The sequence below is a fragment of the Brassica rapa genome, chromosome A10 (assembly GCF_000309985.2).
Source record: "Brassica rapa cultivar Chiifu-401-42 chromosome A10, CAAS_Brap_v3.01, whole genome shotgun sequence".
Taxonomy (NCBI): domain Eukaryota; kingdom Viridiplantae; phylum Streptophyta; class Magnoliopsida; order Brassicales; family Brassicaceae; genus Brassica; species Brassica rapa.
Window position 1 is genome coordinate 15,102,521 of NC_024804.2, and position 16,668 is coordinate 15,119,188.

The 16,668-nt window shown below is 36.8% G+C and overlaps 2 protein-coding genes and 2 long non-coding RNA genes across 4 annotated transcripts; 2 read left to right on the top strand and 2 right to left on the bottom strand.

Moving 5' to 3' along the window:
* Positions 1-208: 208 nt before the first annotated feature.
* LOC103845776 (protein trichome birefringence-like 11) lies at positions 209-2,287 on the bottom strand. The gene is made up of 3 exons (XM_009122661.3): positions 1,470-2,287; positions 996-1,385; positions 209-917 (listed from the first exon to the last, which is right to left on the bottom strand). The coding sequence occupies exons 1-3, from the start codon at positions 1,943-1,945 to the stop codon at positions 374-376; spliced, it is 1,410 nt and encodes a 469-aa protein (XP_009120909.1). The 5' UTR covers positions 1,946-2,287; the 3' UTR covers positions 209-373.
* On the top strand, positions 2,219-5,520 carry LOC117129255. Its single transcript, XR_004452911.1, has 2 exons — positions 2,219-2,351; positions 3,055-5,520. It is a non-coding gene; the product is annotated as an uncharacterized LOC117129255 (long non-coding RNA).
* An 87-nt stretch (positions 5,521-5,607) lies between these two features.
* Positions 5,608-8,169, bottom strand: LOC103845778 (stem-specific protein TSJT1-like). The gene is made up of 5 exons (NM_001301989.1): positions 7,967-8,169; positions 6,157-6,397; positions 5,955-6,075; positions 5,751-5,860; positions 5,608-5,643 (listed from the first exon to the last, which is right to left on the bottom strand). Exons 1-5 carry the CDS (start codon positions 8,167-8,169, stop codon positions 5,608-5,610), a joined length of 711 nt encoding a protein of 236 aa, NP_001288918.1.
* LOC117129259 lies at positions 8,098-9,415 on the top strand. The gene is made up of 2 exons (XR_004452915.1): positions 8,098-8,332; positions 8,418-9,415. It is a non-coding gene; the product is annotated as an uncharacterized LOC117129259 (long non-coding RNA).
* Positions 9,416-16,668: the final 7,253 nt, after the last annotated feature.

The window sequence follows — 16,668 nt, forward strand, 5'->3', positions numbered from 1 at the left end:
TTTTCCTCTTGCTAAATTTTGGTGGATTTTTTTACTATTTATAAAACTTTGGAATATTTAAGCAAATCACATCATGTTGTCTTGATGATATTGTCCAAAGATTCGATTAAAATATGGGATTTAATAAAAAAAAAAGTTGATATTAACTTAACTCTTTCTATTTCTGTTCAGTAAGTAATGTTACTTTTGTATTATGAATTTATATGAATAATCTGATGAAGTAACTCAAATCTTTTGAAGGTAATGAGAAGTATCTTTACAACAAAGGATGCTTTTAACCTATTCAGTAACTACATATATCCCCCACCCAATTAACCTAATCACCCAATCAAAAGCCTCAGAGTTTTGAGGTCAGGCTCTGAACAACAAGACGCTATGTAAAGGTGTCTGAATCGCCACTGTTCGATCTTGAATAGCCTCCACGCTTGAGAAACAACGCAAAGAGAATCTCGTTCCACGCATCAGGAACACCAGGGAGACACCAATGGCTACAGTCTTGTCTGTGTACCGGTGCAGGACTAGCCGACCCCAAGTAGTACAGCGATGGGTGACCATCGTTTCTCTGAGCAGCCATTGCAGTGATGTTCAGCAGTTTCAGCTTAGCCGCCGCCTGTGATGATGTGTTCGAGTGGTAAAGAGGTGACAAGACGTCTCCAAGGAGCTTCAGATGTTCCCATGTCTCTGGTGGAACTAGAGAGGCTCCAAAGTCAGGCAGCGTCTCCATGTGACATGTTCCTCCGCTTCTCCAATCTCCTCCCCTGAAATGCACAGGAGCAAATGTGCGGAAGAAGACTTGCGTTTTGCTTGAATCAACCTCTTCTTGTATCCACTTCACAACGGTCTTCATAGCTCGTCGATAAGCATGCTCTATCTTCATCTTCATCCTCACTTTCGCTCCTTCTTGAAAGTAACAACCTCTGCAACAATAACACTTGGTCAGGGAACACCAAACACAAACAGATAGGTGCAAAGATTGTTAAAGAAAGAAGCTAAACCCGCGGATAGTTTTCTCATAGTTCCACCAATGCCCAGTGTTAAACACCAACACATCCGCGTCTCTCCACTTGTCAGCATACCAATCCATCGTCTCCAGCTTAAGAGTCGTCTTCACCTTCTCCGGATACCCTTTAGGAGGACGGCTCTGGAGAACCAGAAACGGTGCTCTATAGTACTCAACAGTGCAGTTGTAGTCATGAAACTTGAAGACAAAGAAGCCCATGTGCTTAGTTATAGTCCTGTTGTTTACTTCGTAAACCGAACCCTTGTTCTCAACTCCAGAAGAGAGCATACAGAGAAGAGACTCCCATTGGTTCCTCCCAATCGAGTCTCCTACGAATACTAGCCTCTTGTTCCTTAGCTTCTCCAGCATCAACTTCGCATCGAATCTGAAACTCAAAGCAAACTCTTACTTTACTAAACTAATCAAAACGCAGGAGAAACGGTAACAAAACGCAGAAAAAAACATTTACCTGGGCAAATCACAGTGAGTAGGTTGCCATCTCCACTTAGTGTAGAACACATCAAGTCTCCCAAACTCAGTGCATCTGAATCCTTCATCAAGAAAGGAGCAATCTTTGGAGTGATACAACGGATACGCTTCGTCCCAAACCCATCTCCCATGAAACACATCACATCCACTCCCATTCTCATCAAGAAACTCAACTCTGTTTCCGTTATTGTTGTTGCTGTTGTTATCTCCAGAGCCAGCATCGAGCTCCTTGAGCCAGAGGAATCTATCGGACTGATTCGAAAAGTCGCGGCTTTTGGATTGAGCTACGTTTGTGTAGTCGAGGTAGAAGAAGCTGAAGACTAAACACAACCCTACCAAGAAGAAACCCAAGACTCCTAGTGAGGGCTCGAAGACGAGTCGTAAGCGCTTGAATCTCTTGATTGCTTCGGGGATTGGTGTGGCTTCGTCGTCTTCGAGAGATGGGTTCTTCGACATCTGTGTATTAGTGAGGGAAACAGCTGCTGAAAGTAGAAGACTTTACTCTTCTTCTTGCGGCTCTTTAATGAGAAACAAGAATGGCCAGTGAAGCTGAAGAGGCAGCGTTGCTTGAAGAGATATTAGATTCGAAGCTACGACGATTAAGTGTTTCGGCTCGCTTTCAAAATCTAAGCAAGTGATATTAAACAATAAAGAACACTCTCTTAACTTTTTCTTGACCGTCTTGTTTCTCAAAAGGGAGGAGAGAGAGAGAGACTTGGAGAGAAGTATCAAGTATGTATGAATCGTGGGTCCTTTTTTTTAAGTGGTGGGTCCCGTAGATCCAAGAGATGGCGCACGCGCGATCATGGCGCGTAACACAAGTGGTGAGAAAGAGGTGGGTCGAAAACGGCGTCGCTTTACGGTGCGTATTAAAACGGTTAAAGTCGTTTGGTGGGTTGTAGTAACCCTGCGACTTCGGTTTTCCGAAACTGAACCGAACCGAACCGTCGGTTTTTGGTTAACCGAAATTTTAAAAACCATTTCTAAAAGTAACCGAATTATATTTCGGTTCGGTTTTTGGTTATTTTCGGTTTTTACCTAAATTTCCGAAAATAACCGTTTTTATGATTTTCGGTTAATTTCGGTATAGGTTTTTAAAAAATCTCGGATTTTTCGGTTAAATTTGGTTATTTTCGGTTATTTCGGTTCGGATTTTCGGTTATTTTCGGTTAGTTACGGTTAATTTCGGTTATTTTCGGTTTTTCCAAAAAAAAAAAAAAACAAAAACCGAACCCAAAATCAAATTATTTTTAAAATCCTACCGAACCAAACCGATCTCGAAAACATAACCGAACCGAAAACCGAAAATATCGGTTCGGTTCGGCTGGTTCGGTTCGAGGCAAAGTCGCAGGGCTAGGTTGTAGTATTGGTCTGAACTTTCGTTTTCCTTTTTCACTAACCGAAAATAGCGTTTTGGTCCAAAATGTTTACATTAGATTATTACAGTATCAAAAGGTTTTGTTCCAATGAATAAAGAAAAAAGTTGGTTTGGTAGACTCAATAAAACTGAACGTGGAGATCAGATGGAATCTTCTAATGATTAAAGAAAAAAATAATTAATTTAGGAAGCTCGGAGCCGTCCATGGCGGAGATTAGCATGAACACATCACATGTCATGTTTGTCTAGGGACAAGATTCAATGAGTCAGAGAGGGAGAACCGAGAAGAGCTTGCGTACCGGCCAAGATCAGATTACCCTTTATTTAGTCGTCTTACTATGAGATCTCAAGATCATTAAAAAGGCTTTTATGTTTATATGATGAATTCAAGGTAATAATAAATGTTTTTTTTATAATGATTTGGTCGAACCATGAAACGTAGAAAGAGTGTAAGAGATGATGGATCTCAAGGTAATTCCATTTACACTTGTTTGTTGCTTTCTCTTGTGTTGACCTTTGCGATCTGCAGACGCTTTTCTCGTCGTAAAAACAGATCTTTGTAGGGACCAAGAAGAACTATAATAGGAATGGACTAAATAAGGGCTGGGTTTATATCTTCCAGGGCAGGGCTGGGCTTAAAAACCCTTTTTAACATCCCAACAAGGAGCAAACCATGCACAAAGTTTGGATCTCAACTACAATTCTATTCTTTGAGTTTCATAAGTTTGAAAATGATTTAGACAATATATCATAACTGAGATAAAAAGGAAAAATGGTGGGATAGTCACAGATTGATCTTAACGTTGTTCCTAGCAAGTTCACAAGAAACTGATATGATCTACCTTCTCTTCTCCCACCCCTCCATATTGTTATTTGTCCCACCTCGCCTCCTCTTGTTCATCTACAAGACCAATGAATACTCAAAGTTCTTAAGGGTTTGGTTTGCAAACCGATTAGAGTAGCTTAGGACCGTTAGGTAGCAGTTTTCTTAATAAGAATTACTAGCTATTCAAACAGACTCACATTTTTTTTGAAGAATTTTTTTTTGAATCTGAATAAATTTAACATCAATTAAAAAAAAAAGTTCCGTAAGAGCTTCTAACAGAGCATAAATTATATTCAAGAAGCAATGATTAAGAACATATATAGAAAGTTGGAAAAAAACTGAAGAAGAAATTGTTCTCTGAAAGCGAGATGAAATATCTGAACTTTCATTTGAATCCGAGCAAAGACACTCAACTTAGAACCCTCACGTAACCATCAATCATGCACGAAATAACTCTATCTCCGGTTACAGAGAAACAAACCAAACAGTCGATAAATGGATTTGAATTGCCTTGTGATTGGTCCTGGTTTGTGAAGGGATCCGTTTCTCCTGGTATATACATTCCTCTGCTTCTGCTTCATTACATAATGTATTTTAATGTGTCACTGCTTTGGTCCAGAAATGTGTGAGTAAATCATATGCTTCTTGCCAAAAAGTTCAATGTTCCTTTTGTGGTAGATGGGGTAAGCAGTGACATATAGTGTAAAGATTGGATCAATCGGCTTGGTTCTTCTCCCAAACCATTTGATTGTTTTGTCTCTTCATTGTTCTATTTGAAAACGCTGCAGGACGGACTGATTTTTTTGTGACAACTTACATTGATCTTGTCAACAGGTATCCACTTGCTGTCTTAACCCCAAATGTAGACGAGAGTATGGTTCAGAAAGTGCTGAATTGTGAAGTAGATGAACAGAATGCTTGGCCTTTGTGTCAAACAGTCAATATCATTAGGTTGATCCGGTTTATTCTCTCTGGGAGTGGGAGGTGAGTTATTCTTTGATCCAGTATCATTAGGTTGATCGGGTTAAATGTCTAAACTTTTGTAGCCGCTACATTACATGTATTTGGTTTCATCTAGTGTGGCAGTGTTTTTTGTCATGGGCGCAACAGCTTAAACTAGGTCCTGTAACGCCAATGTTTTTTCAATCATTTTCTAGCTCAGTCCATTTTAACACTCTCTAAAAATTTCAGTTCCTTTGAGAATCCAGCCATCTTGGGATACATATGGCTTTTGCAAAACATAAGATATTAACTCTCACTAGCGACATTATCGAATGTTTAGGGGAGAGGTATGGAATTCTTTCTTACTGAAGCTTCCGCAGAAAATACAAAAAAATTATTTATTAATATCATCAGTTTTTTCTACAATTTGGAGGATACCTGCCCTGCATCTTAATCTGAAGAACACATGAAATGGATTTGTCTTGCCTTCTACCACATCTTATTCTCTATGAGAAACTTCAAAGTTGTTCATGTTTTTATTCTGTTGTGTCTTTTTCTTCAGTACTGTTAAATAAAACCTGAAGGTTGTGATTACCAAATAAAGACTACTACTCAATACTCAGGTTGAAGGTTGTTATGACTTCTTAGAGGTTTGTGTTTGAGACTGACAGATTGAGAATTGCAAGACTTACTGAAGAAACACAAGATCTGAACATGAGATAAAAAAAGGATCAAGAGAAGGTAGATTTTGAGTTTTGAGACATAACTTATTGGGACAAAGTCACTACAAACAGCAGAAGAGACGGACACGGATTGTACAAAAGAGAGAACACACTACACGCATCATCATCACCAACCATTGATAACATTTAAAAAAAAAAAAAACTCATAGAACAGCTTCTTGTTTTCTCTACATCATTATTTTGTTTGCTGTTGGAGTTTAGATATTAAGAGAGATGGATCTTGATTCTTTCACTCTCCATGTGCAAGAACTGCTGCTCCTTCCACCTGTTTCAAACACCATTGTTTGTGTTATGAGCCTTTTTTTAAAATGTTGCTGAAACAAAAAAAAACTAGATATGAATGATTTGTTCATGAAGAATCAATCAAATCACCTTGAAGGTGGCTCCCCAAATTTCTTCCTCTCTAGCAGGAATGGCAGTGATCTTGTTCTTAGGGTTCTCAAAGCTCCTAAGCCCACCTAAGGCAGTCGAGTAAAAACAGCCTGCAAGGCAAGCACGCACAACCATTCAGACTGCTTCTAATGTTCCAAAAATCTTGAACATAAAGAGTAAAACAAAGAATGTGAAGAAACAAACCTTGAGGGAAAGAAGCAAGAGATTTGCCACAAGCACCTTTTAGCAACTCAATATCATCAGCAAATGCCACATACCCATCAGCTGTTATCCCCCAGTACAATGGTACCTTACCTTCTTGGTCCTGCAGCAAATTTAAACCAATTTTTTAACCGCCAAATTCAATCAAACCTCACCGTAAAAAAGGGTGTTAAGAAGAGCTTACAGAGGCTACAAACAGAGTGGAGGTTGATTTATCAAAGACCACAAAGGCAAAATCGCCACTTAGGTGTGACACGACGTGGTTGGCTGGGTAAGGAGCTCTGTCACGGAGAGTCTTGTAAGCCTCAATGACCAAGAGAACCTCGTTTGCATTCTTTGCCAGCCCATATTGTTGTTTAAGGCTTCCTAGGTTGTCAAGTGAGCCTTGGAACAAGCAGAATATCTCATCCTTAGCCCCAAATGACCTGCATCAATTACACACAAATACATATTTAACTCATCTGAAGAGGAAGTTATTGCAATTGATAATGAGAATAGTCAAACAGGTGAGTCAGCATCTGAACTTTAAATAGACATACAATTATGAATGTATTGGTATGGGCAGGGATAAGAGCTAAAAGAAGAAAGTGAGGCATCATAATTCATAAGGCTAATCTATATTAATGCTTGTGGGGTTCAGTTATAGCCTGATAGGGTTTGGTGGACCAACAAAGCTGCCTCTGTAGATTTGCCATATCCAAAACACATAATTTTTTTAACTATATAGTATGAATGTTGAGATATATTTTTTTACCATGGTATTATTGGTCATGTCATTGAGAAATCTGGTTCATGGATAGTAAATAGTAATTGTACCATATCATTGGTATTGTAAGAAGAAGAAAATAAAATTATAAAATTATTATGATGTTATGATGATCCATCAATTATGATCTCATGTCCCTGTAGACGTCTTTGTCTATGAACACGGACCAAGTTTTGTCTACTTTCAGTTTTATGGCTGGTGTGTAATGAATTATTTTCTACCACAATCTAGAACTTCGTCCTTTGTTCTTAAAACTTTTATTTTCTTTGTGCTATTATTTATGTTTCCAGTTAGCAATCGGACTCCGGGGTGACATGAATAATTCAGATGAGTCATGAGAGACCGGTCAATCATCTTTGACGAGCAACACAACTGTTGAGACGTGTCCTTGCTCGCCACAGTCACCGACAAAGTCAACTATTAGATTTTAAAACTTGAGGTATCTAATTTTTTGGATCTTTCAATCTATATTTTTGTTGTTTATGATTCTTATGAATATAACATGTAACTACGGTCTACGTAACACTTGGATCCACATGTACATCTTTGGTGAATAAATTATGTGATGAACAAATAAAAAAAGACACATGGATACATACAAGATTTTAAAGTATCTTTTTTAACCATTGGGATCTTTGCTTGGATAAGCATTAAAGATATTTTCTTAACAAAAAAAAAGTATTAAAAATATTTTAAATTGTATTTTTCGCATATGAATCCATCCCCATCCACACAGTTAGGATCGATGTATTTTATAAAAATTACCTATTATGATGTAGCAAATAAAATCTTTTTTAAAAGTCAAATCTGGACTTACTCTTTGGGTCCACACACCACACCACAAACACATCATCCTAAGTTTGGTGGAGTGATTATGTAAATCGGAATCTAGAATTGTAAAATACGTGTATTATCTAAATGATTAAGTATAATTAATGATATTCACTAATTTCTTATCTTCTCTGTAATTGTAGATAAGATAACCGGTGTCTAATTGGTTGATACATGGTGTTTCAAAAAAAAAATTGGTCGATACATGCAGTTGGACCATACGCTGTGTTAATTTTTTTTTGTGTTAATTTTTGTTATATACAAATATTAATTTAATCATCGACGATATTAAAAAGCTTGACGATGATTTCACCGCCGTCCCACGTTAAAAACTTTCGAAACATCGTGAGTTGATTTCAACGAGAAATGAAAACAAACAAATTAGCGGGCGACTCACCTTGGCCGGAGAGGACTCTCTTTGTGGTGGCTATAAGCAAGCTGCACGTAGTCGCCGACCTGTACGGACACGGCAGAGGGATTTTTCTCTACGAACTTGTTGACTAGGACCGATCCGGTTGTCTTCGGCGACGGAGTTCGGTTCCCGGCAGCCACCAGCTCTTCCGGCAATGATACTATAGCTCCGCTGAAAATTCCCAACATTTTCTCTCTCTTCCGAGGATACCAACTAAAACCAAAAAAAAACTAGTTTTGAAGAAAATTAAACTGTTTGAGTTCTCTTGCTGCTAAAGATGTATGGGACATGGATGTTGTGACAAGGGAGATCAATGGTGTTTAATTATATAGGAGGACAACGAATGATATTGTGGGTATTTTCGTCATTTTAGCTTCTCCTGAATCTTCTATTAATTTCACGGAAATTAACGTCCTGACGTGTTTACATGTGGCAGTGAACTAATACGTGGGGTCCATGCGGAAGAGACGGAATCATTCTCGAGCGTTAGATTCTAGTTTCGTGGGACCTGTGTTGCCATATGTGGTCTCTTGTCTTATCCAATCTCCTTTCTCAAATACCTAATTATTGAAAATTTACTCCAATAAAATAGCTTTTTATATAAAAATAATTGTGAATGTGTTATCTCAAATTTCATTGCAAAAGTAATTCTTAACTTTTCATTTATAAATTGTAAAATACTGGTGAATTTAAATTTTATTTATTTGATTTTTTTTTTGTTTCCACTTATAAGCTAACATACACTTTTCGTAAAACAAGAAGAAGGATAACCATCCACTTTGATGAATAAACACAGTTCTTACTTCGTACCCAGGTTCTAAAACGCGGCCGCACAGACCGATTAAGCGGCGAGAAAACGCTTAGCGGTGGTCAAGCGTAGCGTTTTGACCCTATTCGGCCATGAAATCGGAATATCAAAATCGTTCACTTTTTTTAACGTTTTAAGCTTGGAATCGAGTCTTAAATTCTAAATTTACAAGTTTGAAACATAAAAATCAAGAAAAACGTAAAAGAAATTATGAAATCTGGGAAAACTAGGACATGGCGGCTCTGAAAACGGTTACGTAACCCTAAAATGACTGGAGGATTTAGCAAAAAAAAAAAAAAAAAAAAAAAAAAATGACTGGAGGAAGAAGATGATAAATTTACGATTGTGCCATTAATGAGTAAAAACAAAATAAAAATAAAAAATAGATACTGGAGGCGTTGAAGTCAGGGCCGGCTCAGATGTATTGTGGACCCTAGGGCGAGATTTAAAATATGCCCTTTAGTTATTCATTGGTCCAAATTAAATCACTCAATTTTCATTATTTATTTTTATATGTGTATAAAACCCAAATCCACAAGAAAATTATAAAAATGATGTACTATCGTCTACCGCAATGGTCCATAAAGCCCAATATGTTGAACATAAATTTGATGTTTTTCCTTTGACATTGCCGACAAACAATTATATTAAAAATTTAAAGAGGAACTCGGTTGGAACAGTTTAGACAAGGCCCTTTAATTATTCAACGATTGGAATATATGGGCCCCTATTGTACGTTGGTCTTGGCCCTTTTGTACGTGGACCCTGGGCGGATGCACTGCTGGCCCCTGTCCTTGAGCCGGCCCTGGTTGAAGTCGGGACCTGTTATGCACATGAGAGCTCTGAAACCACTATGCCACAACAACTTACGGTACACTTTGTGAAATTGTTTTGTTATTATATATAAAATATCAGAAAAATTTAAAAAATGCTCAAAACTAATCCCCGATTTTATTATAATTCGCTAGGCCCGGAGTGACCGCCCGACTCACGCCTCAGATCTCTTAGAAACACAAAGAGTTATAAGAACAACTTTTCTTATTAGCTTTAGAAACTACTCAAAACTAAAGCTCTCAATATGTTTCACTTAGATCATATGGAACACCTCTCCATTAGACCTATATTTATATGAAAGACAATTCCCTTTAACATGTGGGATATGGAAAACACAAACCTAACCTAAATAGAAACTTCCTTTTCCTATTTCTAGGTTTCCTTATTGTGTTTATCTTAACATATTAAACATCTAATAATATGTTAAGTTTCCACAAGCTTGGAATTATCCAACATTCACCCCCTTAATTCCAACTTGAATTAGGGAGATCAATTTCTTGAACTCCGATTAAGCTCCTCATTTGCTTGAACTTAATCATCAAGTAATCATCCTCCACCACACCATGGTGTGCGAATCCACCCATTGAATTCACATCTTTCTCAAGGTTAGACCGGATGCTCTCCTTGCTTCCGTACCGCTTCTTCTTAGAATCGGCCCAGTTCTTGTATAACCTTCTCATGACCTCTTCACTTAAGTTGCGATGAGTCTTGTGGCTGAAGCTCACTGCGATGATAACTCTGGTCACATCCGCCATCTTGCGTACATGAGCTCTGGGAAGGATGTCGGCCTTCTGCTCAACACCCAACTGATTTATCTCTGGTTCATCTTCATCCTTTGAGAACCTTGACTCCATTGGTACATGCGTTGTGTCACACGCTTCCACCTTTGTGTCACACACTCCTCCGTGAGTCGTGTTGCACACTCCTACGTGAGTCGTGTTACACACTTCCATCTTTGTGTCACACAGGATTCCTTGAGCATACCTCTCTTGCTTTATTCTGATTCCGTCTGCTCCTTGAATCACCTCTATGCCAAGGTAGTACGTTAGCTTACCTAGATCTGACATCTCGAACTTCTTAGACATCTCCTCCTTGAATTGCCTAATCACCTTAAGCGAAGTTCCTGTCACAAATAGATCATCAACGTAGATGGCTATGATCAAGACGTCTCCTCCTTGAGTCTTGCAGTACACTGATGGTTCCTTCGTGCACTTCTCAAATCTCATCTCCTTGAGAACCTGATCGAGTTTTACACTCCATGCTCTGGGTGCCTGGCGTAACACATGCAACGTCTTGTGTAACACACAAACTCGATCATCTTCTCTTTTCTTCTCAGAACCAGTCGGTCTATCTACAAGCTCCCATATCTTGTTTCTTGTGATAGACTCCAACTCGTCTTCCATAGCTTCAACCCAATCTTCTTCACAAGATAGGTTGAACTCATCTGAGGCAATCTCTCCTCCTCTATCGGTGCATCCTAGATTGAACACATCTGAGGCAACCTCTCCTCCTCTATCGGTGCAACCTAGATTGAACATAGCTGAGGCAAGCTCTCCTCCTCTATCGGTGTGAGATCTTTTGAACCGATAGAATGCCTCACGATTATCTGTTGGCATTGGTGGTGCGATTCGTCCACTCAAATCTCCAAGCAATAATCCCAATGGCTTTGATGTACAAACCATGGCCTTAGTCGGGAATGAATCTCTGATTTGCTTCCCTGCAAAACATGTGTCACACACGCCTTCTTCGTGTGTTACACTCGGGAATGAGTGTCTCGTTTGCTTCTCTGCGAGACATGCGTCACACACGCCTTCTTCGTGTGTTACACTCTGCATTCCTACGACCATCTCCTTCCTTACCATGTTGTTCATCACTCCATAGCATATATGTCCTTGTTGAGTATGCCACCTCCATGTAGCATCTACGTCCCTGACATGTAAACACTCCGGGTAGCTTATCTCCATAGGGGTCTTGTAGAGACGGTTTGGAGATCTTGTCACACGAACTAGCAACCTTCCATGCGAATCTGTGAGCGTTAAGTAGACATCTTTCATGTTAACCTCACATCCGTTCTCTGTTGCTTGCCCAAGACTCAATATATTGTGCTTCAGATCGGGTATGTAGTATATGTCCTTGAGTGCCTTCTTCTCTCCAGTCTTGCACACAAAGGTAACCACACCCTTTCCTACAATGTCAACACACGATCCATCACCAAACTTCACCTTCCCTTTGGTGTTGAGATTCAAACTCGAAAAGAACTCCTTGTTCCCTGTCATGTGATTGCTCGCTCCATTATCCAAATACCAGACACTTGCATTGCCTTTGTCGATATCAAGATTCTTCGGAATCACCTTATCTTCATTCAAAAACACCACCTCGTGTACATAGAGTGCATCAGCCTCTTCTGTCTCGTTTAGGTTAGTTTCTTGATTCTTCTCTGTCTTTTCGGGACAGACAGTTGCGTAGTGACCAGGCTTGTCACATCTCCAACATATCAGCTTTGAACGATTCTTCTTCGAGTTGTTATCTTCGGTGTGTGACGCACGGTTTTGGTTGTGTGACCTACCTCGACCTCTGCCTCTACCGTTCCGTCCTCTTCCTCTACCACGGGAATTCTCATAGCCCCTCTGACTATGCTCTTCATTGTTCGAAAACATCAGCTTCCCTTGGTCTTCTTTCTGAGTTTCTTCTCCTACACGCTCCTCGTACGCCTTAAGCCTTCCTACTATGTCTTCAAACCCCGTCGAGTTGAGATCTAGGACTTGCTCAAGTGATGCTACGATCTGGATATACTTGTGTCTTGGAAGACCCTTCAAGAACTTCTTGACCATCTTGGATTCTTCTATGTTTTCTCCCAACGAGGTTGCTTTGGATGATAGGCCCGATATCTTCCCCGTGAAGTCATCGACCGTATCTGCATCATCCATCTTCAACCTATCAAACTCTGTCATCAACGTCTGAAGTCTCGCCTCCCTTACACGATCAGCTCCTAGGTGTCGTGACTTAATGGCGTTCCAGATCTCTTTTGATGCGGTTTGTTCTCCCACCTGGAGAATCAATGTTTCGGGAACAGATTGAAACAAAAGAGCTATCGCAACATCGTTCTTCTTTTGATCATCTGAACCAGGTTCGATTGTGTCCCACACTTCATGAACACGTAGTAGAACCTTCATCCTCATCGACCAAACTGTGTAGTTTGTCGATGACAACATCGGACATTGGATGGATGTAGATCCAAAGTCCTTCGTGCGTGGAGCCCTAGTCACGTCAGCCATCTTGCCGTCGCGATCTCTTGTTCACAAGCACCAGGATCTTAAGCTACAACTTAAGCTTAGATCGAGTCTCCAACCTGAGGCTCTGATACCAATTCAGATCTCTTAGAAACACAAAGAGTTATAAGAACAACTTTTCTTATTAGCTTTAGAAACTACTCAAAACTAAAGCTCTCAATATGTTTCACTTAGATCATATGGAACACCTCTCCATTAGACCTATATTTATATGAAAGACAATTCCCTTTAACATGTGGGATATGGAAAACACAAACCTAACCTAAATAGAAACTTCCTTTTCCTATTTCTAGGTTTCCTTATTGTGTTTATCTTAACATATTAAACATCTAATAATATGTTAAGTTTCCACAAGCTTGGAATTATCCAACAACGCCTAGCGCGATTCCGAACATGGCTTCGTACACGTTACCACCTTTTTCTACCTTCTTCTTCGCCATATTTTCTTACATTTAATATAAGAAAACCAGCAAAAACTCATAAGTGAAATTAAATACGTTACTGGTGAAATGTAACAAGCACAAAACATATAATTATTTATTTTTGGGATAAATTTTGGCTATTTAAATTTAATATTGACAATTACGAACAACTAAATAAGATAACTAATTTCCGGGGAAATTAAAACTGTCAATTAATTAAGCGATGTATCACCATATTTTCCTAGTTTTTCAAGGTCATTTACTAAGTTGATTCTATTGAAACTAAACCAATCACCATACCCAGAAATATTAAATTGGTGTTAGTGTGTTTCGAAACCATTATAAAAATAAAGCATTTAAATTGAACAACTACAAGATTCAGACTATATCTGTTTCATTCTACGTTTTTTTAACTGTAAAAAAAATAGAATGAGACGTAATATTATTATTTTATATAATAAATGTTCTTTTGTTTTAATATTTAAATAATATTTTTCAAGACAGAATCATTATAATTTCATCAAAGATTCAAACCTTTTTTTTTAAGATTCAAAACCTTGTGCTACATAATTCTCAACAATTTGGAGCTTTGTAATATTAATTTAAAACTTTCATACGTATCATAAACAGCGGCTGTAGTTTCAGTTTCAGCTTTTTTTATAAAAACAAAAACCCAACTTAAGTAAAACTAGATCTAGATCCGCGCAACCGCGCGGGTTTTTGTTTTTATTTATTTTTATATAAACATTTTGTTTTCATTTCTAAATTTGATATATATCATAGTATATATGTGTCTATCAATTTTTAAAACATAATAAATATACGGTATATTTTTTCATTGAATAGATTGTTTCAAACTTTCATATGTATTTGTATCTTCTCTTATATATATTTTCGAATTATTATTTCATTATTAAAATCATAACTATATAGAATCTTTCACATGTATTTGTATCTTCTTCTATATATAAAGATTTGTAAAATATTATTTTATTGTCATATTCAAAGATATTGTAACATTTCACAAATTTAGAAAGTTTTTAAAAGATAAAATTTTGATTCATAGATTTATATTATCGAGTAAATAATTAAACATTTAGTTTTTGTTTAATTTTTAAAATAAAGTATGTAGTTTAAATTTTGTTTTCATTGATTTAAAGTATTAAAGATTAATCATTGTTAGATAATATGATTTTTGTTATTTTAAAAAAAATCTTTAGAACTTTAAAAGTTAACATCGACAAATATTTAAATATTTAACATATGGAGGTATAATATTACAACATTAAATTATATCTATTTAATTTATATTATCTATAAATCTAATGGATCTTCTATTGTTTAAATTCAATTATCAAGACCAATAAAAATTTCTAGTATGTCCAAAATTGAAATGATAAGATTAAGGATTAAATGTAACATGACTTTATAGTAATATATTCATTAAGTCTTAAAAAAAAAATCACACATGAATGAAGGTTGTGACTTTTGTTTTAATATATAAGATATCATTAAAACATAATATGTGTTGACAGTGGGAAAAAAAGAATATTAAGAATGTTAGAACAGTGGGACGCCCATTGTTTTGTTTTAGTGCTTGGCCCACTGCCTTTTAGTGAATTTACCTTTGCACATTTTAGGGGTGGGCGTTCGGGTATCCGTTCGGGTTTAGATCGGGTATTTCGGATTTTCGGGTATTTCGGTATAGAGGTGTAGAACCCGTTCGGGTATTTCTGTACTTCGGGTCGGGTTCAGGTATTTTTAGTTCGGATTCGGTTATTTCGGATCGGGTTCGGATATTTAGATTTTGAAAAAAAAAACTAAAATTTTCATTTCTCAAATTTTTTGTATTTAAAAATATAACTTTCAATTAACTAATTTTTTTATTTTTAATAGATTGAATGGTTAATAGATTTGGACATAACATTTTAAAACTAAAAAGACATTAATTTAGTTATTTTTTTTAATTTTGGATGTAACTTTTTGTTAATTTTTGAAATAAAAAACTTGACATGCATTTTAAGTGAGTAACAAATCATTTTTTTCCGTAATTGTATGTATATCATATGAACTTAAAGTATGTGTAGTATCAATATAAATATTTTATATAAAATGAGAGATGTAAACTAGAAATATAAGGTTAATTATACATATGTTCGGTTATCTTCGGATATCCATTCGGGTTCGGGTATTATCCGTTCGGGTTCGGGTATCCAATCTCTCCTTATTCAATACCCGTTCGGGTATTTTGCTACTTCGGTTCGGATTTCGGTTCGGGTTTTTCGGATCGGGTTCGGGTGCCACTTCAGATATCGGGTAAAGTGCCCACCCCTAGCACATTTCCTACCAGTTAATATGTGGTTTTGTAATTTATTCTCCTTAAATATTTTACAATGAGAATAATTTTAAATATATTATATTAGCAGATCGCTGGAAAATTGAGATTCGAAAGAAGATACATCAGCGAGAGAGAGAACGAGAAGACTATAAGGTTTCTATTGGAGAAAAAATTGAACTAATAAGAATCCGATATTTGACAACTTTAAATCAAATAATCAACCATTAATCATAGATTACTGCTTCTGTGGAGGTTGTACTAAGTTATAAGAGAATTTCCAATTTACATTTTTATATTTTATTCTAAAATAGAAATCTTTATTATAGAGGTGGATTTGCTCCAATGCATACTCTATAATAAATTTCCTCTATTTAGAAAAAAATATAGAGAAATTTTACATTTTTGTTATATATTTAGAAATAAAATAATAATTTTCTATATTTTCTCCTATAAATAAAAAAACTCTATTATAGTACATTAGAAAAAATTCACCTCTATAACAGAATTTCTGTATTTTAAAGAAAAATATAGAAATGAAAATAGAGGTGAGTTGAAGATGATCTATAAATCTATAAACTAACCAGTCCCGTTACATAGTGATTTTTTCTAGATTATTAAGAATATCGAAAAGTTGATAAATAAATATAAAACTATTGGACTACCTTAAACCAACCATATATATCTACTCACTGGACAAGCAAACTCAAGATTTCATACTTTAGCAGTACGTAGATTGAGCAGTACGTAGATTGATCCACAAGGTTCGCTGTAGAACAACATACACAACCTTATGCACTAACTGTTTGCACACATAACCAACCCAACTTACTTTGTAACTATTTTTGTTTTCCTCCAAATTACGTAACCTAAACAATAATCAAACTCCAATAAAATTTAAGCCCTCGGTTGAATACAAAGATGGGTGAGTTGCTGAAGAATACTACCATTAATTGGTTAAGAAAATGACACGCGCAAACAGTGGAAACCCATAACAC

Excerpts from the sequence above, each read along its gene's own strand:
- LOC103845778 (NM_001301989.1), bottom strand. The coding sequence starts at position 8,169 with ATGTTGGGAATTTTCAGCGGAGCTATAGTATCATTGCCGGAAGAGCTG. Across the intron at positions 6,398-7,966 it reads GAGAGTCCTCTCCGGCCAAG|GTCATTTGGGGCTAAGGATG; the intron begins GTGAGTCGCCCG and ends TAATTGATGCAG. Across the intron at positions 6,076-6,156 it reads CCACTCTGTTTGTAGCCTCT|GACCAAGAAGGTAAGGTACC; the intron begins GTAAGCTCTTCT and ends AATTTGCTGCAG.
- LOC103845776 (XM_009122661.3), bottom strand. The coding sequence starts at position 1,945 with ATGTCGAAGAACCCATCTCTCGAAGACGACGAAGCCACACCAATCCCC. Across the intron at positions 1,386-1,469 it reads ACTCACTGTGATTTGCCCAG|ATTCGATGCGAAGTTGATGC; the intron begins GTAAATGTTTTT and ends TTTGAGTTTCAG. Across the intron at positions 918-995 it reads TATGAGAAAACTATCCGCGG|AGGTTGTTACTTTCAAGAAG; the intron begins GTTTAGCTTCTT and ends TTATTGTTGCAG.